The 24,797-nt window shown below is 38.2% G+C and overlaps 2 protein-coding genes across 4 annotated transcripts in view; one reads left to right on the top strand and one right to left on the bottom strand.

Moving 5' to 3' along the window:
* pcxb (pyruvate carboxylase b) overlaps window positions 1–24,797 on the top strand; it is a 253,081-nt gene that overhangs the window by 127,367 nt on the left and 100,917 nt on the right. The window lies entirely within an intron of this gene.
* LOC309485078 (leucine-rich repeat and fibronectin type-III domain-containing protein 4) overlaps window positions 12,559–24,797 on the bottom strand; it is a 30,505-nt gene continuing 18,266 nt past the window's right edge. For all 3 annotated transcript variants that reach the window (XM_082151671.1, XM_082151672.1, XM_082151673.1), the window contains exons 3-4: window positions 23,026–24,781; window positions 12,559–17,574 (exon numbers count right to left, since the gene is read on the bottom strand). In XM_082151671.1, coding sequence (XP_082007797.1) covers window positions 16,350–17,574; window positions 23,026–24,755 — 2,955 coding nt within the window. In that variant the 5' untranslated portion in view covers window positions 24,756–24,781 and the 3' untranslated portion in view covers window positions 12,559–16,349. The remainder of the gene's footprint in view (window positions 17,575–23,025; window positions 24,782–24,797) is intronic.

Below are 24,797 nucleotides of genomic sequence, written 5' to 3'. Positions count from 1 at the left end.
TGGACAAACACAAACTGTCTGTGAGTTGCTTTGCAATTACAAATGGAAATTACATTGAAATAAACATGAATTTTAATTCAATGCATCCTGAGAGTGTTTATTTGGTCCAGAAACAGTATGGGCCCTATTTTAACGATCTAAGTCTAAAGGGCACGGCGCAAGTTCATGGGTGTGCTTTGTTTTGGGATTTACGTGTGTTAAACCAATCAGAGTCTCATCGTCCATTCTCTTTAACCCTTTCACACGTAAGATTAAAATATTCTGGCTTGACCCCCTAGCGGGAGTTTTTCAAGGCGACCGTTATTTAGAACGTGTCACTTTATAGTTTCCACAGTGACACGTCATTGCTTGTCACGTGACACACCGCAATCACAACAGCGCTGAATGAATGATGATCTGCTTTTATGTAATTTTTCCTTTTATATTCAAAATATTCACAAATTTGTTAGCTATAGTATGAAATATCTGATATTCCGATTGTCAAATATATACAAGTAGATGTGTTTTGTTGTTTAAACACCTTTATTACGATCGCGTTAGTTGAGCTGTATGCGCGATGGGCGCCGCCATTTTAGTTTGCGCCACAGTTCAGAGAATCGGATCTGTTGGATTTACAACACGTGAATTCATCCACTTCTCCCGAAATACATGTAAGTGGCCGGTAAAGTGGGAGAATAATAGAGTAAACTTTAAAGTTGCTTACACAATGTGTATCTGATATGAATAAAATGTGTCTAATTATAATGGAAAGGATTATTATTGCCGCTTCCATAGACATCAGTGTGTATTTTACAAATGATAAATGTTTTGTTTTTTTAGTACTTATGTGAATTTATATGTCTGAAACCTAAAATAAACATTATGTGGTTGAAAACACTGAATAGTTGTGATATATGACAGTGCTGATCACGTTGTCTCTGGCTCAGCGCCAGCCAATGCACAAAAGCACATTTGAATTTAGCAGTTGATCGCATGATGCACTGAACGTTCTAATCACACCGGTGTGATCGTATGCTCCAGGGACCAGCCTAGACTGATCACACCGGTGTGATCGTACTTGCGAAAGGGTTAAATGCCAGTTGCGCTCGTGCCATGGCAGATTCGCTATTTATATGACAGAATTTGATAATGGAAAGACCGAACACGTCTCCAGGGCGCAAACGGAACTGCTCGTGCGCGGGGTAAAAGTGCGCAACCAGACCATCTACGGAACAAGCCGGATTCCACCATATCTTTATGTACACAATAATAATATTTTACATTGTAATCCTTTTATTTTAAATATTTGGCATGTTTGTGTGCTGCTGTGCGCATCCCTATGTGTTTAATAAGCAGAGTGTATGTGCGTTGTGGATCCGCCTATAGGCGCACATTACTAACGCTCTCATTAAATAACAAAAATAATATTGCGCCATTGACCAACTGAAATCTGGTCTAAAGTCAATGGCACAATATTTTTTGGGTTATTTAATGAGCGCATTAGTAATGGGCGCCGGCGGGTCCACAACGCGCGGTCTATTTCTGTTGCCTCAAAATAGCAACGTGCCAACAATGCGCCAGAACACACCTCGTTTTCAGACCAGCACGCCCATGGGCGCAAATGTATTTGCTATTTAAACAACGTGGCGCAGGACGTGAAAATGATAACTGCGTCGGACTGAAACTAGCAAAAAAACATTTGCATTGCACCGGGTGTAAGATAGGGCCCCATAAATGATATCTAAATGAGACCTTAAATGATGTTGAAAATAATAATTAAATAAATAATAATATGTCCACATAGGCTGCACGATTATGACAAAAATCATAATTGCCGATTATTCCCTTGAAATTGTAATTGCGATTATTAATTACGATTATCACAATTTACATTGAATGTGTATATATATATATATATATATATATATATATATATATATATATATATATAGGCATATTATTATACATGTTTACTTAAAAATTGTGAACACACACACTGTCCCCCTTTACTTAACATACACATAAATTGTAAGAATATGACTAATAGTAAAGACTACTAAGAAATAAACATTAGGCATAGATGCTAAAGCTATTAAATAGCACTCCCAAACTAGCTTTTGTTAATGCAATGTTGGTATGAGCCACCACAGTCATTTAAAAATATAAAAAATAACCCAAAGTGAAAATAAAGTGGCATTTTGGGGTTAATATTGAAACGACAGTTACCATGGTGAATACACAATATTAAGAAGAACTGTTAATGAAACATGGAAACTTTTCCTGGTGAATAGAATGAAAATCATCCCTGCATGCAAATCCTTCTCAACTAACACACGACGTACCAGTAACGTGATTTATTGGTATTTTACTTTTATTTCGTGACTTACTAATTTACAACGTAACAACGTTGCATGCTCGTAGTTTCCTTTGCACTTTATACACAGCGCGCGCCGCCGCATTTGCGCGTGCAATTGAAGAGTGTGCGCTACGAGCACAGTATAACGGCTGATAGGACAGGAACGTCCGTTTTTCTGAAGTGAAAGACTTTTTATTTCAGCGTACACACATACGTCACTGCCTGGTAGTTCCTATTGTGCCGGGTTTTCTGAAGTAGTTGTGATTCGCCTCTCATAACATGCTCTAAATGCAAGCAAAGTGGATTTTTTTTTTTTTTTTTTTTTTTTTTTTTGTAATCGCGGCTTTGAACGATTACGTAATCGTGGCATCCATAATCGTAATCGCGATTAGAAATTCGATTAATTGTGCAGCCCTAGTCCACAATGACCACATTTACACTAGTTGTACGGAGGTTCCATGACCATCTATATCAAAGACGTCATAAAAAGACGTCATAACTTTAATTCTGGCTCCTCAGTAGACGTCTTTTCAACGTACGACTTTAGTGACAAAGACGTTGAAAAGACGTCTTTTAGACATCATTTTGCTTAGTTGGAACCACCCTATAATGATAAGAATCCAACCCAATGCTTTTTTTTTATTTATTTTTTTTATAAATCATAAGTACTGTCTCAGAACAAGGCGTTCTCAGATTCGGGGGCAATGTGACGTACTTTTGCACAAGCCCCGCCCATGACTTTTGACTGACACTGCTGTATTAGCATAGACCCGCCCACCCTGAGTGAGCTGTACACAGTCCGCCACTGTTTCGACGCCGGAGCAGCTGTAGACAAGAATGTCTTCTAAGCGATTGAGGTGTTTTGTTGTTGGATGTAAGAATGAACATAGCAGTCTTCATTTACTCTCGTTGTTACTCGAAGATGGATCTCACCAACTGTTCGTGATCCAGCTTACAGTCTCCGAAACGATAGGCCTAACATTACTGATCATGGCAGAAATGAAAGTGAGAGCGCGCACTTAATGACAGCCCATTGAGTCGTTTTACAGATATAAAGTTTACCAGTTTATTAAGCACCCACTGAAAAGGTGTGTATATATTTGTTTACTGTTAGTTGTAGCAAATGTTTTTGTGTAATTCGCTGTGTATGTTGATGATGCCTCTCATCTTCATTTCCATCAGTCTTTGTAGGATTTGACTTGATCTTTAGCTGATGCCCCATGCATTTAATTGGCTTATGTGCTGAATTCATTTAATTGGCTCTTTGGTAAAGTTGGTGCATGTACAATTGTTTGTGTGGGGTTTGAGTACTGCTTTTTATGTGTGTGTTGAGTGTAGACGATTTTGAGATTAATCATTAATGAGAATTGTTGCACTTGCAGAAAGATCAGACAGAAAGATCATTAAGGAATACATGTGTCATTCGTATCAATGAGAGCAGGGAGAAAACTGTGAGGAAGATAGAAATTGAGAGATGAGAGTTGGGGAACAGGCACAGTAATATGAAAAAAATAAAAAATAAAGCCGTTTCTTTACGAAAAAAAATCGTTTTTGAGTGGATACATATAGTAACATTGCGAGTATGAGTTATGGTCTTGCGCTCAGAACAGCTGTTTCCTAAAGAACCACATTAGAAAGAAGTATACAGGATCTGGATCTCACACATACTTCACGCTCACATGGATTAGATTTAAAGCTGAAGTGTGTCATTTCCTTCTATCCCAGCTTAATATGCAGAGACAAGTGTAAGTTAGATTCCTCTTAAAAAAAAAAAAAAAGTGTAAAACTGCAACTCAATCAAACATTTGCTCAACCAATTGGGAATTGGGTAAACCTGTCGTTATTGTTGCTTGTTTGGTGGCAGCAGTTGTGCAGAAATTACACACAAACATCCACCTCAAAGGGATACTTCATCCCCCAAAAATACAATTATGTCATCTTTTAAACACTAACACTCATATTTTTAAGAATGTTGGTAACCAAACATTCCTTTGTATGTACAAAATCATCTTTTTGCTAAATATATTTTTTGATGTTCCACGGAAGAATGAAAGTCATAGAGGTTTGGAACAACATGTTATTTTTTGTGTAAACTAACCCTTTAAGACAAACTTATTATTCCTATGAAAAAGCCTAGAGTTAAGATTAAATCTTAAATTGACCCATTAATCAGTAATTACGAGATTGCTAAAGGTAACATCCGCTTCTTAAGTGAGTGTGTGTTTACCTAGTTGCATTATGAGCTGAACACCTTCCAGTAAAGCGCTCTATCACACATATGCACACATATATGCTCATGTTGAAGAGGGAGGAGTAAACGGAGCTTTGAAGCTTAATGGGAATTTTGCGCTTGAGAATTGCTGTGACCGCCTTTGAAAAGCAGCAACAAAAAGTCAAGATTGAGAGAGAGGACTGAGTGGGTAGATGGATAAGGATGAGTGGAAATCCAAAAAGAGGGATAAAAAATGTTGTTTTTTGTAGGTTTGAGCTTTTGTGCTGTGATCTGAGGGTTTTCGCAGTACCGGGCTGGATGAGTGTATCGGGGGGATCTGGACAGTGTTTCGAGCATTCAACATCAAAGAGTGTCGGCATCTATTCCTGCGATACTTGACACGAACTCATACTAAAGCCAAAGCGCTAAGTATATGAATAGGGTCTTGAATCATCGGCCCACTGTGCATTATCACGTTTATTATATAAAATATTTAAATCAATATAAAATATTTAAGGAGTCCACTGAAGCACTGATGGTGATAGAAAATATTGTATTTTTTAAATAATTTTGTATCAATATAAAAAAACAAATTCTTCTCTAAAAGAATTTCAGATACACTAGACTCTTATGTAGATGTTCTCATGGGTACTAAAAATTCTCTTTTTTTCCTCTGAATCCTTGAGTTTGCAGTTTTATCCGAAACAGATGAATGTGAATCTGGCAACGTTTTATTACGTTGGTTGTTGTACATATTCATGGCAGTTCGGAAATTAAATGTCCAGTGAGTGGCGCTAAAAGGTTAATGATTGTGTTAATAAGTCACGGTGTAACCTACACTAAACCCAATAGTGTTAACAAATGCAAATGTGAGATAAAAACATTTGCTGAAGAAACCATGCCATTTTAGCTTGCTTCTACAAGTCTCTGAACTCTAATGTCATGACGGTTCACGGATTTGTACCTGAGCGCTCCACATCGTAAGTGCGGTGCTATACTCGGTGAGCGACTGAGCATGTTTGCTATGTCAGAAAAGCCACACATATGGAGCTGGTTATGTGTTAATGTTAATGTTAATGTGTTACCTGAAGCACTTGTCCCCTGACACTTTCATGTACAGGCATCAAACCCAAAGGCTCATACGTTTAGACTCAGTTTATTTGATATTTATCTTACACGATTTTCCATAGATGCCAAAATGTGCTTAAGACCCACATTGTAGCACCACCAAAAACATGCAGGTGCCAGAATCTCCTTTTTACAACAGTGGCCAATAACCTGGATCAAAAGCAGGTTTGTTTTTTCATCCCCTTTCATCATACGTGATGAGGTCCCACGAAGGACATCAATGAAGTGCTAACTTTTTATTATCGGTTGTGGTGTTTACATTTTTACTGAAGCTTAAGATTTTATGACTGGGTGGGAAGACCTGAAAATATAAATAATTTTGGTTGTGTTCCACAGCCAAAAGAAATAGCTGTTTTCAGCCAAAGGTCTCAGGACAGTAGGAAGATAGTAGTGGGCAGAAAGCAAAACAATGGAGATGGAACCAAAGGTGAGGTTGAGAAAGAGAGATAGCAGTTTTAATGATCTTCCTTTTATATCTACAGCTCAATTATACTCTCTACTGCAACTGCAGACACAGACAAGGTGTAGGAGATCATTACACTGCTCAGCCTTAAAGGTCGACCTCCCACAAAAAAACACACAAAACCCCTTGTAATCTCCTCTCATCCTCCAAGGCTTCTGCTTGCTGTAGCTTGGAAAGAAGAAGAGGCAGCCATTGAATTCATAATGAATATATTAGTAATATATAGTTAAAATAAAAAAGCATGCCCTTACACAAAATGAATACAAATCCTCACTTAGATATGAGAAAAATATTCTAATAATAAAAAAAATAGGCGACAGAAAGGAGATCACGAGGCCAGATCAACTGTGGACACATGCATTACCCCAAAGTAATTACAGAAAAATAAAGACTAAATGCTAGAACGGATAGAAACTCATCAGCTGCATTACAACCAGAATGGAGAGGCACTTCATTATAAACCATCTAAACCCCAGAACAAGACTTCCTGTGAAACTCACATCTGAGAGTGGCAGAACTCCCTGGACTGTGTGCACAGGCATAGCAACACTCTTCTGTAGAAATGGAGCATAATTGGTCATTTCATATTCAGCACCCCAAGCATCACATCATAAAAGAGAGATTGTGAATGAAGCCACACGTCTACAGATGTGAAGGACGAACCAAGCATGTTTCCTACTGCCGCTGCAGGCACAACCGAGACTTATAGAGTGAATATTCATCCTCTGTATGCAGTGCCTTTTCATTTTGTACATAAAAACATGGACTATATGTATGTATAGTTTTGTATAACTTTAGTTTTGTATATATATATTTAGTTCAACAATTCTATATAGTTTTGTAGGACTATTGTGAAATTATATATTAACTCAAACTATTGATTCATTTAATCCATCCTTGCTTATGTTTTAAACTTCTTTTAAAAATCGTATTGACCCTAAACTTTTAAACGGTAGTGTAGTAGATACAATCTAGATCTTTGCTGCTTAAACTTCTTTTTCAGCATGTCATAAAGTCAGAAAGGTCATTCATGTAAACCATGACCTCTGCATTTCCTTTCTGGAATTTTTATATTCTTGTTGATATTGTATTGCAAAATTACAAAAACTCAAAATAAAGAGCTATTATTGCTTTATTATTATTATTTATTTATTTTCATGTGTACATATTCTAGCCAGTGACATATGATTGAAAATAGCAAATAGACGATGAACGTCATTCTAGCACAACATCTGTGATGTATAACTAATTAATTTGGTGCCTTCCCAGATGTGTGGGACCCACACATCAAGCATGAACATGTAGGAGAGGTTATGAGGCCATTGAAAATTAAAAATGCTAAATGAGAAATAAACATTACGAATTTCTCTCTCCAATAATTGTTGGTTCTTCTGTTTTTCTATGGCTAATTAAATTGATTGCATTTGATCTCACGCTTGTTAATTGTCAAGACAATAGTTCTTGATTGGAATGGAAATAGGACTCTCTTTCCCCCATTTTGTCCTTTGTGTTTTTATTAACATTCTTCTTTAACACATTTATCCTAGAAATTACATTGTTAAATTTATTCCAAATTGTTTGTCCTTCTACTCATTCTGCTTTCTCTCCTTTCCCAAGTCTTTGTGATTAGTCTTATTTGTATCCAGTCACAGCTGTCGTCTCTAAATGATGTATTTTCGCTGGACGCATGTCCTTGTTTTATTCATTTTCATTTATTTATTTATTTATTTAGTTTGATGTGGCTGCTAAGTGCCTCTCTGTCAAACCCTATGTTATTTGCTGTTAACAAATTACGCTAGGCCACACAGAATGCTGAAAGCCAGCATAAACAAACCATTAGCTGACAATATGCACAATGTGTGGACTTGTAGTTAAGCAGAGGGTTTTGATTAAAGCACCCTGTCTAAGACCCCCCCCCCCCCCCCCACACACACACACACACACACACACACTATTATAGCCACAGCTTAAGGAATAAGGGCTGCTGGCATTTGAGCTTGTAACGAAGAGAATAATCAATATAAACGAGGAAGGATTTTTCCTTCCAAAGTGCATAAAAAGCTCTTAATCTGGGCATAAATAAATAAAGTTGGTGTTAAGGTTTAGCACATTGCTGACAAATTTTCAGAGATGTTTGAGAGGGAATTGGAGAACTACACCTCTGAGCCTTTTACATTATTTTTTATTTACATCATACAGCTGTAAGACATCTTGCAAAGCTCAAGAGAACCTAAAGAGAACATTACATATACGCGTGCAGGAAACGCTAACATCTTTGCGTTCAGTTAGCACTTGGCATTCGCAGTGTGAACATTCTTGTGTTAGCACTGGCTGTTATCTCCAGTGTGGGCTTTACACTGCAGGGGAGATGACAAGTGCAGGACATGCACCGCTGAAAGAGATCAAGACAAAGAGAGAAGCTGGGTGTGAGCGTAGAGAATAGAAAGTAGGTAGCAGAAGCTCTCAGCAGGGGGTGGTCAGTGGTTCAAGAAACTAGAACGATAAAGTGGTTCGAGAGTGAACGTTCTCTGTTCTTTTGCTGATGAAATGTGAGGGAAACAAACACAGGAACTGAAAGAACATGATGATTCATTTCTATTCATGTGCCAAGTGGGGTCAGAAAATAACCCAGACTCAACCCATAATGTTTGAAAATGATGTACCATCTACACTAAAATGTAATCTTTAACTTTCATCTTTTTTTTTTTTTTCAAGTCATAAAATATGTGCAAGGAACTATGTAAAATAAGTCTTTATTAATTAATAATCTACCCCTTGAATCATAATTTGTGTTTTACTCACTGCAACTAGTGGTCATTTCAGCTGGAAACTGCAGTATTTTGCTTAAAACAAATGTAGATAGAGGCGCGCTTTTCCAATGAATCTGTGTTGGAAAATAACCAAATTATCTTTCCCATTAGGAGAGATAATCGCGCAGGAATAGACTTTTAAATATCTGGGGACAAAAAGGCCCCAACAGTGAATTCTTCTACAGTATTTAGTTAAACAACATTTGATATTGTTCAATTTATTCTATTTTAGTTCTGTCTTGTTACAGTATGGGTTTAATGGTGGCTTGTTGCTGTCAGACATCTGTATTCACCATCACAGAGGGTGTATCAAATGCGTGGCTAATATGAAATGGTTTTGATCTGATCTGAAAACAGTGAACATGAAGATACATTCCCAGCAAAAGTGAGTACTTCAAAATATACCATGACATCAAAGTTTACAGCTGTACCTTGTGTTTTTTTATTGATACTAAATAAACAGCCATAATCATTCAGATTGAAAATTTGCTTCATTTTACATTTTCTATCTTAATTTTACTGATGTCATATCAATTAATCGTGATTAAACTCATCTAACTTAAAAGTTTGTGTATATACACACACACATACACACAGCACTACACTATTTATTAATGTGTTTACCATGTGAATTAAAGTATAAATAAGAAAATATATTAAGTATATATATAGTACTGTGCAAAAGTCTTAGGCATCACTTAGGAGGGTTTTAAGTCAGTTATTTATATCTTTTGCTGTAGTGTGTCAGTAGGAAATATCAGTTTACATTTCCAAACATTGTTTTTGCAATTGTAATAATCCAGTGAGATTTGCACAAGGAATCTGACAACAGCCGGTATGATCTGATCTCACCATCATCGAGTCCGTCTGTGATTACATGAAGAAACAGAAAAAACTGAGACAAACTAAATCCAGAAGAATTGCGGGAACGTCTCCAAGATGCTTGAAGAAACCTTTGCTTCATATTAACATATTAACATGCCTAAGACTTTTGACTTTTGTCCCCTAATGTGTTATTTCGCCAACACTTCATGGCCTATGCATACTAGCTTGCTTGATTTACACTAGTTAAGCGCATTTACGCGTTTCGCTAAGTGTTTCCCGCATGAGGTACTTTGTGTTGTACGTTGCCATGACATTCACGCGAGCATGAAACTACGATGGTACCTCAACGTTTGTTGTTGGATACAAATGTGTCCCCACATTAAGTCCTTGAATTGTAGGGTATTGGACCTGGAAAGTCCTTGAAAGGTCCTTGAATTTGAGGTTAACCAAGGTGTGGGAACCCTGTGTGTGTGTGTGTATATATATATACATATATACATATATATATATATATATATATATATATATATATATATATATATATATATATATATATATATATATATATATAAGAATATTTCATACTATATGACTTTCTTTCTTCTATGGGAAACAAAAGAGGATATTTTGGAAAATGTGTTTTTTACAATGAAAGTCAGCGCTGTTGACCCTGATGGTCCACTGCAGTTCAAGCATTCTTCAAAATATAGTATTTTATGTTACATGTAAGAAAGAAAGTCATATTAGTTTGGGACAACATGATGGTGACTAAATAGATGACAGCATATTAATTTTGGTAGTGAACTATCCCTTTTAATGGGCCATCAAAAACAAAATCCTTTTTGTAGAGCACAGTAAAGAAAATGTTCTAGAGGAATATAAACCAATCCCTTCTCTCACTCACTCTTCTGGGGTTATCTGGGCCTTTTGATGGGGTGAAACTTTCCCATGTACAAATTCATGTTCTACCTTTTAATGTTGCCATCAGAATGATCTACAGATTTGTTTTCATTTCAAGTGGTGGCATGTCCTTATAAATCACTGCAAACAAATCTCTTTGTCATTCTGGCTGTGAACGGCTCTTATTGGCTGCCAAAGCCAGGTGGCATTACTTGTTACCATGCCATGCCAGTTGTTCCGGACTAAATCATTGGCTAGTGTGGCTGGCAGACTGACAGAATAAATCTGCTAGTAGTGAAGTTAAAAAGAACACATACAACTGATTAGCTAGTATTGTAGAACATTATTAGAACGTACAAATTAGGTAATCTAAGTTAAGTGCATTTAGCCTTGAAGGCTAGTAAACAGAGGTTTTCATTAGCCTTGAAATCCATTTAGTAATATCATGAATGGCCAAATTCAATTATGGTTCTAGCAAACCCAGTATTTTTTTTTATTTCTTTTTTGAAGATCAAGAGACTTCCACATAATTAGATGAGTTTCTAAATACTATTTGAATGAGTGGTCATCCACTTATCTCGCAGCGTTTCATCCCACGATAATTGTGGATTATACTAGTGTAAGAAAATGATGGGTTGGCGGAATCTTTGAAACCCTTTAGACAGAAGAAAAATTATATATTTCCCACATCTTTCTACCAACATAAATCCATACCCCCTGTATGTTACTCTTTCTATCCACTATCAGTTGTATTATCAACCAAAATTAAGATTTTTAAATTGTTTACTTACCCGTATGATGTTTCATACCTGTTATCTGTAAAACACAAAAGGAGATATAGCTGTTTTTTTTCCTCACAAGTGTAAAATAAAAAAATTTTTGAACTGTTCCCAAACGTTCTTTTAGCTTTAGATGACTTGGAATAAAGGGCACATGTCACATAGACTGCTTTTGTTCTACTTGACTAAACTACATCTGCCTATTTTGCCCTGGGTATGTAATTCAGACAGTAATGTACCTAAAAATATCTGGAATATCTGCTTGACAGGCTGACTACCCTTTTTGTTTAGGTTAGGGTTAAAAATAAGGTTGGGGTTTGGCTTTCGTGTTTTGCATCACTCAGACATGTAATGTTATTACCTGCGTTGTTCATGCACCTGATAATATCCTGATACGTTTTCAGAGGCCTGAAGGAATCGTCTGAAATGAGGTGAGAATGTCACCAGAGCGACGTTTCAGTGGTGCAAGGATAAAAATCGCAACAGTGACATTTCCCTTATGAGACTACCCTAGATGACAAGTTCATTTTTGGACATCCTGTAGCCAGCCTATTAGAGATGAACCAGTTTATGTTTGATTTGCCTTAGTGCAGAAACATTGTGTATAATAAACTGTGTGTAATAAACTGTGTATGTGTGTATACATCAATCAAACTGGTTTTAATTAGTCAAATTGGGCCAGAATTTGCTGCAGGCATGTAAAGTAGAGCTGGATGTCCTTTATTTTAGGCTACATCTCTCACACAAGCACACACTGGGTGAGAAATAGCACATTTTCTCATATTTTCTCTACCCATCTCTTTCAAACACACACACGTTCATGGTCTCAATAAGCACTGAGCCAACTTTAATCTTCTCAAATGATACAGACCACATGGATCTGATTATGTAACACAGATCACTAAGGTTACGGCCATTCACTCTATAAAACTCTGTTTTTGTTTTTGTTTGTAAATTATGTTAGAAAGAAAGGGCATGTAGTTCACCCAAAAAAGAAAATTCTGCCATCATTTACTCACTCTCATATTACTCTAAACCTGTTTATTTTGATAGTTTGAAACATTTATCAACTGTCTTTGTCTATACATTGAAAGTCATTGGGGCAATGTTTCTTTTTTCTTTCTTTTTTTAAGAAAAAGCCATACAGCGATATGAGGGTGAGTAAATTATGGCATTAATTATTTTCATTTTTGGGTGAACTATACCTTTAAAACTACATGCACAAATGAATGTCTGCATGTTTAAGTGTTTTCTAAAAAGACAGAATTAGACATTAATGATGCAGATTCCTCTCCATTATTCACAAGTCCTGGGTTGTTTTGGCCAAATATAACGGCCTATTGTGTGTGTGTTCCCAGAACACAGACATAAGCCTGTCTGTTGCTGTGGGTAAATACAGAAGGCAGAGATGTACACAGTGTCTGTGCAATCATACATCCATCCATCCATGCACACACACACACACACACACACACACTCACACAGGGCAACTCATCTGCTCCCCCTCATTTCACCTAAGCTATTCTTAGATGGGCTTTATTGGCAATGAGATAAATTCTGGCAAAGTACTTACATGACAAAAATACAGCTAACTCGCACATTACAGACACAATGCCCTCTCTCTTTTTTTCCCATCTCTATCCATTGTGCACTTTAGCTCTCCCTCTCTTGGTGTCCCGCATCAGCACTCTTGCAGACAGCGCTGTCTGTCCTATCTCTTTCCCTCAATCCGTCTCTTTCCCTGTCTTTATCTCAGCCTCACACGCTGCCCTTCCTCAGCAACTATCTCAAACTGCAGATAGACAGGACATGACAATGGGAAAGAGGGAGAGTAATTTAGCGATCAAGTCTCCTTCCCTCTTTTTAAGGCAACAAAAGGTGGCAAAAAAAAAAAACTTAAAAAAGTAACTTTTTATCAGTGCTTTACAGTGCTATACAGTAATGTTTATTTTCCCTTTTTTTTAAAATAAATATTCTGGGTTCAATACAAGGTAAGCTTAATCGACAGCATTTGTGGTGTAATTATGATTACCACGAAATATAATTTTGAGGTTTATGGCGTTGCGTCTTAATGGCGAAAATTGGATATACACTACTGTTCAAACGTTTGGGGTCGGTAAGATTGTGTAATGTCCTTGAAAGAAATATGTTATGCAAATTAAGACTACATTTGTTTGAAAAAAAAAAATACATTAAAAACAGTAATTTAAATGGCATTTATTTAAAATAGAAATAATATTATTTATAACACTATTATAACAATGTCTAACATTATAATTTATGATTATACAATTTCTAACATTATAAATGTCTTTACTGTCATTTTTGATTGGTTTGATCCATCCTTAATGAATAAAAGTATGAATTTCTTTAAAAATTAAATCTTAATGACGCCAAGCTTTTGAATGGTAGTGTAACTTTACACAGAAAACGTTTGTAAGCATTTGTTTACACTCTGAGATAATGTTAAACACATATTTTTTACATTCTGTAGCTATGCCATTACAAAAAAAACAAAAAAAAAACATTATTGTTACGTTTATGGATTGGCACCCTTCACTTCTGTAAGACTGGAAGAACAGGAAGGGCTACTCTCTAAGAAAACAAAGGAAATTAACATTTGAACTCTCTTGCTTACCATCCCCATTCGAGACACGATCACACTTGAGTTGATCACCTCCCAATTTACACATCATTCCCTTCACCCATCCCTTCCTGAATTCACCCAACAATCTATATGGTTTAATATGAACAATTATCATACAGTATTATACATGTTTGGTATCATTTGAAATGTCTCAGTGTAACTGGTACAAAGGTCTCATTCACACAGAAGTAAACCAAAAAGGTAATAAGGTATGGAGAGTTTAGAGATCTTGTTAACTGCTGTGGTGTGGCCCCATGTAAATCAACTCCTGTCCCCAGTAAGTCTGGGACGGTGATTAACTGATTATGAAATTGGCATGATACATTTACCTGACATAATAAATTGTTACATTTGATTTTATTCTGTCTGACTCTGAAATTGTTTTCCCAAGTAGACTAAACGGATTCGTATGTTACCGCAAGTTTTGCGTCAGATTAGTACAACTAATATTTGGCATTAATTAATTAATTAAAGTGTTCTTGGTTGTCAAAGACAAGAAGTGAATTTCCATTTAGGGCAGCAAACGTGCTGCTTGACCAACCTAAATCTGGGCGTCTTACCTCTGTTATAATTTAATGTTACTTTAGATAAGTGTATGCAATTCCATGGGGGCTATACCAAAGTACCTTTGATTGTGAAAGCGTGTGAATGCGACCATCTCAGATATATAGCCAATTACCTCTGTTTAGTGACCGAAGCTGGCGAGATTGTGATCGTGAGACCCATGTTAAACAAGGCGTAAGGACCTCTGAGCGACATAGCTTCCTAAAATGAATAGAACAATGAAATGTATTGCTAAACTATTATATAATTGACCAATAACCAATTGGCAATCTAACATAAATTCGGTGTCGTGATAAAATGGAGTCAGATATAAAATGGAGTCAGATAAAAGCTTAAATGGAATTAACTTACTTTGCCACACGGAAAGACAGTAACACACAGGGACCTTCACCCATTCTGGCGGAAACCCCCATTTGGACCGATAAATGGGCTGACACTTCCAATGATGAGTACCTCAGATTTTTCCTTTTTTATATTAGAAAATTTGTCAAAATAATTGTTTATGGTAATCAACATTACTGTATATCATGAAGGCTGTCAAATAAGCTTAACTTTTACCGCATCCAGAATATTCCTAAAGAAATTATGTTTTTAGCTGAATAAGATCAAACAGATATTAAGATGGTAATTCATATCACTGGTTTCCTTATTTTAATGTTCAGTTCTGTACTTAGTAAAAAAAAAAAAATAATAATTTTAACACTTGATGACATTGACATTGAGTTTACTCCAACAAACCTTTTTTTAACTGCTATCATTCATGAAAGACAAAAAGAAACATTTCTCATTATTGTCCTTTTATCCATTTATCCAACCAAAATGTATTTTAAAATAGAAATTATTCATTGATTCTGTGGTCTTGGAATGGCATTTTGTTAAAATAATTTTTCCTTCTATAAGTTCAGTGTCCTTACAGCAACACAATAGTCTCTTGGCTTCACAGAACACATTTTTGTACTGAATGATGGTGGTCACATGGTACAGTAGATCCAGTGGTGTCATAAAATTACTTTTGATTACTTTTTTGTGCATTAATCCATTCACTCAATTACACACTTGCACACACATACACACACATACAGCCTCACACACAACATGTCAATTGTCAGTCAATGCCCATTTATTTTCCAAAAGTGTTCCAAATCATGCCATCATTGTTCCATTTGTACACGTTCACTTTCCTTTCAGTTTGCATCCTCTGCATTCCACATTTGCTGTAATGCCATTGTTGCCATTATCAATTGATCTCTTCCTATCGATTGGGCATGAGTCGGCACGTCTGCTTGCTGGCCCTCTCCCTGTACTCACATGGCTGCAGGAAAACAAACCATCATATTTCCCCCAGGTCCACGTGAGTTAGTAGATACTGCTTCTTTAGGCCTGCTTGTCTTTAGTCATGTATGTTTTGTTCATATTGATTTTTTGCACTATAGTTTGTGGTTCTCCAAGATTCACTGACAAAGTAGTCGTGTTATATTTTTAGGAGTCTTGACTTTTATATCTGCCTTCTAAACTCTTTCTGCCTTGTCTTTTTCCCCCACCAAACCAGCTTAGGCCCCTCTTTACCACGTTTTCAGCTCTCCTTCAGACTGGTTTGCTCTTTGAATACTTTCACATCCATCTTGAGTTCCCAACAGCCTGTGTCTCCATTTATCTACGTGTGTGTCTCATCTGTCCTCTCTTTCCCTACACCACACTCTCCTCAAGTTCTTCTCCCTTTTCTTTGTCCTTTTCTTTATCCTTCAGCCACTGGTTCTTTGAATTTGTTGTAAGCTCTGCTTTTGGAGGGTTGGAATTCGAGTTGGTGGCGCTGTAGGCACGGATGTATCCGCGTGTGTGCTGTGCATGGAAATCTTCACTGCCACTGCTGGTTGTTGAGGTGCTTGTTGCTGAAGTGCACTGGACAAGCATGCCATGTAACGACTGGCTCCGTTTGGTCCAGATTACACTAAATCTCTTGGCATAACTATAGCAGGCTGACGTGGCGATTTCACCCATGTCGAATGAGGAGCTTCTCTTGTAGCGCAGGGCTCCATGAGGAGGCCTCTCACGGGACAATGCAGGGCTCTGATAGGCCAGTGAGGAATTCCATTGGCTCTCTGGTCCTCCCCGACAGACTACAATACCTCCTCCCGTGCTGAACCGCCTGTCACAACTGTACTTATTGGGCGGGGCCAAGCTTAAACTGGCACGTTTACTTGTGTTCATGTTGGTAGGTCGAAGTTTGAGTGGTTTCGCTCCTAATTGGCGTGACGGACGCGGCAGTGTGGAGGCAGAATGATTACTGGGGGTGTAATACAAAGACATTTGCTCTTTCTCCAGTGTGTACGGTGGGAGAGGTCTGATGGAACCCATCTCGACTTCTAGTCCTGCCCTAAACTGCTCCAGATTCACTTTGGGCTTTGGGAGGGTTTTTGGTTTTACTTTGGAAGTTGGTTTGGGTGGTGACCCCAACCCCCCCTCTGCCACTTTTCGTTTTTGAACGAGCCCGTTGGGCAGCACCACCATCATCACATTCCCATTTCCATTACTCTGAGAAAAGACATCAGCTCCCTTAGCAGGAAGAGATGGGGAGTCTGTTCCTGAGCATCCCACCTCTTCGCCTATTTCGTGATGAATATCATGGTTACTGCACACACGGTGACGTACCATCAGTGCCACGGTAAACACCAACAGTGTTACCACAACAACTCCACCAACCAGAATGGTAAGAGTCCCGCCAAGGAAGTGGGCTTGAAGCGAACGACAGTCTGGGTAATTGTCCTTGGTGCTAAACTGGGTGCAACCAAGGACCTTTGTGGCGGCCATGGAAGTGACCGTGTCATCAAAAATGGATAGCACGCACAAATTGTAGTCTGAGCCAGAGACCAAATTTTTCAGTAGGAAGCTGTCACTCGTGGGGGGCAGAATCCTGAAAGAGGAGGGGGGGAGAGAAAGAGAGAGCGGGTGGTTAGTAACCTGAAGCAATTATTTTCTCCCCGTTCCATCACAACAAAACAGTATTTTACTTAGACATGTATTCCTTGTTCGTAGCACATAAACATAAACTAGCTAAGGTAATGGAAATGTACTGGGCTGTTCTGGCACACCACTAGCCAAATTAAGGCCTTCCCAAACAATACCTCTAATATTGACATATAATTACAGGCTCAAGTCAAGACCTTGACACATTACAATACTGCTTCAGTCACATTATTAAAACCCCTTATCCTCCCACACACAGACGATTTTGCTTTATCTTTCTCTCATGGAAGAAATGCATCAGCTAATGCCTGCCGTCCACTGGTTCTGATGGGTTTAATTAGGTATCAGCTAAAAATGAAAAGACACCTTAAATGGTACACATGAAATATTAGCTAGACAAACGCATGATATGGCAGTGGGCATTTTTCTAATTGTTTAATTATGGCCCAGAGTGTTTTCAAAGAAGACCTTTTTTTCTTTTTTTATCTAATAATTAATTAAAAAATACATTATGTAATTAGCTTGTTTTTAATGTCAGAGTTAAAATTAGCTTTGATTTGGTTTTGTTTTTATTATATAATGTATTAATTGATTAATATATATATATATATATATATATATATATATATATATATATATATATATATATATATATATATACATTTTTTTGCCAATTTGATGTTTTTATGACAAGGTTAGGTAAGGTTGTAAATTGTCGTGGTGAAACACCCCCCCCAAAAAAAAATTCTATATTTCTGAATTAGTAATTCATGACATTTGTAAAAAAAAAAAAAAAAAAAATTACCTTTAAGTGTGTGTGTGTGTGTGTGTGTGTGTGTTTCGCTGGAAGCTGAATTATAAAATAACTTTACAAACAACTTTACAAACAGGTTTCCCAAACAGTACCCCCTTTTATTGTTTGGTTAAGCAGGTAGTCCTTCCTCAAACTGACTCCTTTAGCAATCTTTTGAAAACACAGCAGCTTTCATTTTTTAACCAATATGTATAGTAGTCGCTCTCTCTCTGCACATTAAGGTGGGATATGTGATATAATACTCAATACAGCTTCAGGTTTGTTCATATTTTAAGACATTTGTTTTCCAATAAATGTGCAGGCACAATTTGTTTATTTAGTCAATAAGTTTAAATCTCTCTCTCTCTCTCTCTCTCTCTCTCTCTCTCTCTCTCTCTCTCTCTCTCTCTCTCTCTCTCTCTCTCTCTCTCTCTCTCTCTCTATTGAGCACACACACACTGTCTGCCTGAACTGCTCTGTCATTGAGGTCGGAATCTATTAAGCCCCGTTGTGCTGTAAATTATGAGTTACAGCTCAAGGTCATTCTGTCTGCCCTCTTATAGCTTTGTATTTCCAGACTCTGTGTAGCTCTGTGTGACCTTGTTGTGTTGTTTCCAGGCACATGGAGCGATATACTATTAAAATAAACATAAAACACCATCTCAGTAGCTGTATCCAAGGCAGTACACTGGAGCTGACATATTTTAGAAGTTACTGACCATGCGCTGGTAGGTAAACATCTTTAAACCGGGACACAAATCTAAAACAGGCATTAACACGGAAAACACATAGGTGAACTAGATATAGTATGTCTGTAGGTGGATTCCTTTTTTTATCCACATGAGTAGGTGCACAAGTGTGAATGACAAAGCGATAATGATAGCATTTTTTGCATTAATTTGACATGCATGTCAGTTGAATTTGCACTGTTTGTGAAGCCGGATCCACAAATGCAAAAACAAGAAGAAAAATAAAGTGCTAGAATGAGTAATTGGGTGTCCAGTGGAAAAAGGATATAGAAAGGCAAGTATACCTGGCGGGAAAATGACAGGTGTCTGTCTGGGTGATAAATCAGTGCTAACTGCATTGAAAGCCACATCCACACAATGACAGAGCAGATCAGTATTGGCATGTGTCCTGTAAAGTGACCCTCAGCAGTCTTAATCAACGTGTTTGTGAGTGTGAATGTCTATATTTTCTTTTCAGTTTTTTTATTTTTTTTTACCTAGAATGTTGTAAAGCCTAATACTTGCCTTAAACTGAATACTGAATTTGCCAAGACATCAAAAGGCAGAGTATGAACATTTCTCATTGAATTCCCCCAAGACCAAATTATCTGAGCTCTGCTATCCACATTAAAAGGATAGTTCACCTAAAAGGTAAAATCTGAATTCCTTCATGTTGTTCCAAACCTGTTTGACCTTCTTACTTTTTTAGGACACCAAAAGTGAATTTTTGCTTTATAGGTCTAAATGATGTCTTCTGAATAGCTTTTTGTGAATAACAGACATTTATACTTTTATTCAGCAAGGACACATTAAATTGGTCAATCAGTGGGAAAAAAAGACATTTAAAATATTACTAAAGATTTCTGTTTCGAATAAATGCTGTTTTTATTCATCATAGAATCCTGAATAGAATCACAGCCTTGATGCGCATGAGAGAATATTTTTCAAAAATATTAGATTGACATTATATTCACTTATATTCTGGTACTCGTTGTGACCCAATCTTTGACTCAGTGAGAACTTAAATCAGTCAGACTGAATTAGTGAAATTGATTAACTGATTCACTTAAAAGATCTGACTAAAAAGAACAATTTGTTGAAGTATTATATGAAATAACATAAATACAAGGAGTCCTACGGTGGATGCCAAAGTTTTCACTGAATAACAATGTTTTTGGAATTAGCTTTCATTAAATGGAAAAGAGTATCCAGGATATTTTCAAAGCTTAACCTTTTGTTTAAATAAAATGGTAAATGGACTGCATTTATATAGCGCTTTCACAGACCTATGGCCACCAAAGCGCATTACATAGCCTCACATTACCCATTCACACACCAACGGCGGTGTCAGCCATGCAAGGCGCCATCCAGCTCGTCGGGAGTAGCTGGGGTTAGGTGTCTTGCTCATGGACACCTCGACACTTGGTCAGGTGGAACCGGGGATTGAACCACCAACCTTTCGATTTGTAGACAACCTACATGAACCACTGAGCCACTGCCGCCCCGTACTAAATAAAAAGCATAGGGGTTTGGAACAATATGAGGGTAGCAGTTTTTGTGATGAACTATCCCTTTAAGTTTATAGCTCTATAATCTTACTGTACTGTGTGTCAACAGTTTATTTCTCCTCAGTTGATACAAGTGATGAAGCAAGTCTGAGAACACCATTAGGTCTCCTGAGCTATAATAAAGCAGCCATTGAGCGATACAATTTCCTTTTGGATTGTCAGCACTTGTAATGTTTCAGAAGAGTGAGTTTGACCTTTTCTTCTAGTGCCTTTAATTTGTGTGTCTGAATTTGTGAGATGGAATGGCACAAATTAAAATTTTGTCTTGTCATTTCATCAACACACACACTCATACACGTCCATTCCTCAATAAAAACTGACAGGGAAATGTTTTGTGAAACTGGTGACACAGAAACAGGCAATTATTAGAACACTCTAATAATAGAGAGAAAAAGAGTGAGGGAGAGAGGGGAGGGATGGAGCCTGAACGAAAGAGAAGGAGACACAAAAGACTTTCATCTTTTGTCTCTACTAACTTAATGGTCATAAACAGCCTGCTTTTATTATCTAAACTCAACCCTGAATTTTTCTTGTCACACTCATTCCTCCCATCCTCACCCAGTTAATGTCAGTCTTTCTCTCCTCTGCGGTATCTACCTCTTTATTTTTGCACATTCTCTGTGTATCCACTGAGGCACATTTTCTGCTGTTTCTTGTTCTTGACAAAGCTAAACATCCAGTCACCAAACCAAAGCCAAGATAAAAGCTTTCCCCTTACCAGTAATTTCTTTCATTTTCGATAGTTCACTCTCTGCTCCTCTTCCTGTTGTGGTGGTGGCAGTCAGCAAGATAGGTTGTGACATACTTATTGGCACTGCAGTTTAAGCTCATTTAAATACTTCATTATTCTATCCCTTGAGCCCTCTGTCAAACTCTCTATCTCTATCTCTGCCCCACCCCTCTTCTTTATTTCCCATTCCCTCTCTCTGTCTCTATCTCTCTACCAGCCTCCCTGTCAGTTTCAATGTCTGTGGTGTCAGTAGCTTGTAATTCTCCCACACCACATACACACATTCACTCCCTCTTGGCCCCTTAATGAAGGACACACGGCAAGAGGGCGTATGTCACTTGCCATAGATAATGTCTCAGAGAGGTGAAAGATGTATTGAACATGCTCCGAAAATGTCAGACAGCAACTATGCTAAAGCTGCTACTAGAGCCTCAGACACTGATAATATGAGAAAGCAGTAGGACTGCCTTTGCCTTAGGTTCAACATGGAGCTCATTATTATCACGATTCAAGCTGACAAGAATCAGAGCATTGCATATTCATTATTGCAATGCTGTTAAATGTCATATTAAAAGGGTTATATAAGCTGGCTCTGAATGCACATTAGTGGATTTTTGAACAATTAGCCTGTGACAGTAGATCATATTTAAAAGCCTGTTGTTTGAGCCCTACTGAAATTCCAATCCATCACTTGAATTTCAGCAAAATGTTCTTTAAGTCCCAGATTTCGTCAACATATGCTACTCTGGTTAAAAAAAAATGGCTCAGTAAACTCAGTGACACGTTTCATTTGTGGTGACTCATCCTCAGTGACCAGATAAATCACTAGAGAGCACAGTTTTTGCAGTTGTTGTAGAAGTCTTGGAGTTCATGTTTGATCTTGAAATCTTACACTTGACTTGTCACATTTTCTGCAAATTTTCACTAAAAAGAACTTGCAAGTTACTTAATGAATTGTAGGCTAAGACATGTACAGTAAATGTATTCTTGAATGGATACATTTGGTTTCATTGGGGTTAATTTGTTTAGTGAAAACTTTCGCTTATCACACCATTCAGCTGATCAGATATGCTTATTTGATTGCCTGTACATAAGGCTCAAGAACCTAGCTTTTTTCAAAACTTGTCAAAAAAACTTTGTCAAGCCAACATTTAGAGATCATCTTGGCAAACTTAGATTTTCTAGTAAAAAATAAAGTAGTTTAAGATTGATTGATTTATTTAGAGTTAGGGTTCATTTAAATTCTACTTCTTTACATTCCAATTCCAATTCTGCATCCTGTGAAATTCTACATCTTGAATTCAAATTCACAAATTTAAAAATAAAATTAGTTTAAAAGGCTTATTGTGTGCGTGTGTGTGTGTGTGTGTGTGTGTGTGTGTGTGTGTGTGTGTGTGTGTGTGTGTGTGTGTGTGTTGTCTCACTTATTTAGTTCTGATTGATGTTCAAAACTGACTTCTACAGAATCTATGTTTAATTTCACTTCCTCAACTGAAAACAAATTGTGAATACATAGTCTGAAATTGACCCTAATCCGGATAGTTGGTGTTATGGTTGCCATGGTTGTGGTCTCACTCACCTGTAAATTAGTGTCTCATCTGCAGAGCAGTTATACTGTATTTGATACATCCACACCAGGTTGGCTGCCATTAGACGACCCTTTTCCCATCGCACTTGTGCTGAGGTGGAAGTCACTCCTTGTACTTTCACCATCTGCTCCTCACCCCCTTCGCTGACCACATCCTCACCCTCTGCCTGACCCTCCTCCAGTCCCTCCTGGGGGTCACTGTTAGTGTCCAGGCCAGGGTTTTGCCCACTGGAGGTTTTCCCTCTGGTGATGTCTGATGATCCTGGGTCACGAGTTAACAATACCGTTCCATTTCCACGATGAGGGAGTGGGATAACCTTCAGGTCAACTAGCGAGGTGGCCTCACCTGCAGCATTAATAGCAATGCAAGTGTACGTACCATCATCACGAGCAACAGTCACAAGTAGCTCAAGAGTGCCATTTCGGAAAGATGTGGTGCGACTGGAATTGCCGATGATGCGGTCATCTGGTGAGACCCAGTGCACCACTGGCTCTGGATCACCTATAGCACGACATTTGAGTGTTGCCCTTTGACCCTCTAAAACCCAGAGTTTGTGTGTGTGTCGGGTAATAAGCGGAGGCTCACAGGCAAATTCCTCCTCAGGAATAGACCAGAAGTAACGTCCCGCTAAATGAAGGGGTGTAGCACACGTCTCCATATCATCACTGCGGATTAGCCTCCTCAACCAAAGCAGTTCACAGTTGCAGTGTAATGGGTTACCCCCGAAATTCAAGTTGATCACAGCATTGTAGGGTGTAGGACTGATTACCCCTGTTTGGGAGCGAGCGAACAACTGATCGGGTGGTAACGTCTGCAGGCGATTAGAGGTCATGTCCAATCGGGCTAGTTTGTAGAGCTCACTAAAAGACCCCTCAGCGATCTGGTCAATGAGATTGTGATCTAGGTTTAACGTGTGCAGACTGGACATGCTCTGAATGGCATCCCAGGGAGCCTTGCGCAGATTGTTATAGGATAAGTCCAAGTCCTCTAGAGTGAGTAAAAAGTCATCAAAGGCCTCGGAGGAGATATTGATGAGTTGGTTGTTGTTGACAATAAGATGTTGCAGGTTTAGCATGCCTGCTAAGTCTCGTGGGCCCAGCATGGAAAGTCGATTGCCATCTAAGTGCAATGATCGAAGACTTTCCAGATCTGCAAATGCCAGTGGCCGGATGTGACTGATGGTATTCCGGGAAAGTGTCAAATCCACTAGTCCTGTCATGTTGGCAAAGTCAGCTCCTCCCACTTCTCGAATGAAGTTGTCAGCAAGACGAAGCTCAACGGTTCGCCGGTCAATGTTTGGCGGGACGAAAAGAAGGCCTTTGTCGGCACAAAGTGTACTTAGAGATTCCGAGAGATTCCTGCAGACGCAGTGGAAGGGACACGCAGAGACTACGCCCCACGTCTCACCGGCTACGGCTCCTGGAATCTGACCGAAAAGAGCAGGCAGCAAACAGGCACAAGTGAACAGTGCCAGCCAGTGCAGGAATGGCAGTGGCAGTGTCAGTGAGGATGTGTCTGGGGGTGAGTATCTGCTGGTTAACTTTGGCCACAGCGGACGAGAGGGTTGACGAAATGCTTCAGAGGGCTTGAGGATATTTTGTTTCAGATGGATGGACGGATGAGAGGGGAATGAGGGGGAGTGTGTGTTCTTGTGAGGATGGCATAAAATGTGGGACGGATGTGGTTTTCTGAATGGCTGAAGGGGTGGGGAGTCTTGCATGGTAGATAGGGGAGTGATCCACAGACCTAGAAAAAGCAGAAA

This window comes from Leuciscus leuciscus (genome assembly GCF_965113295.1).
Source record: "Leuciscus leuciscus genome assembly, chromosome: 2".
NCBI classification, from domain to species: Eukaryota; Metazoa; Chordata; class Actinopteri; order Cypriniformes; family Leuciscidae; genus Leuciscus; species Leuciscus leuciscus.
The sequence above is the reverse complement of the archived record's forward strand: the minus strand, read 5'-3'. Positions and strand labels throughout refer to the sequence as shown.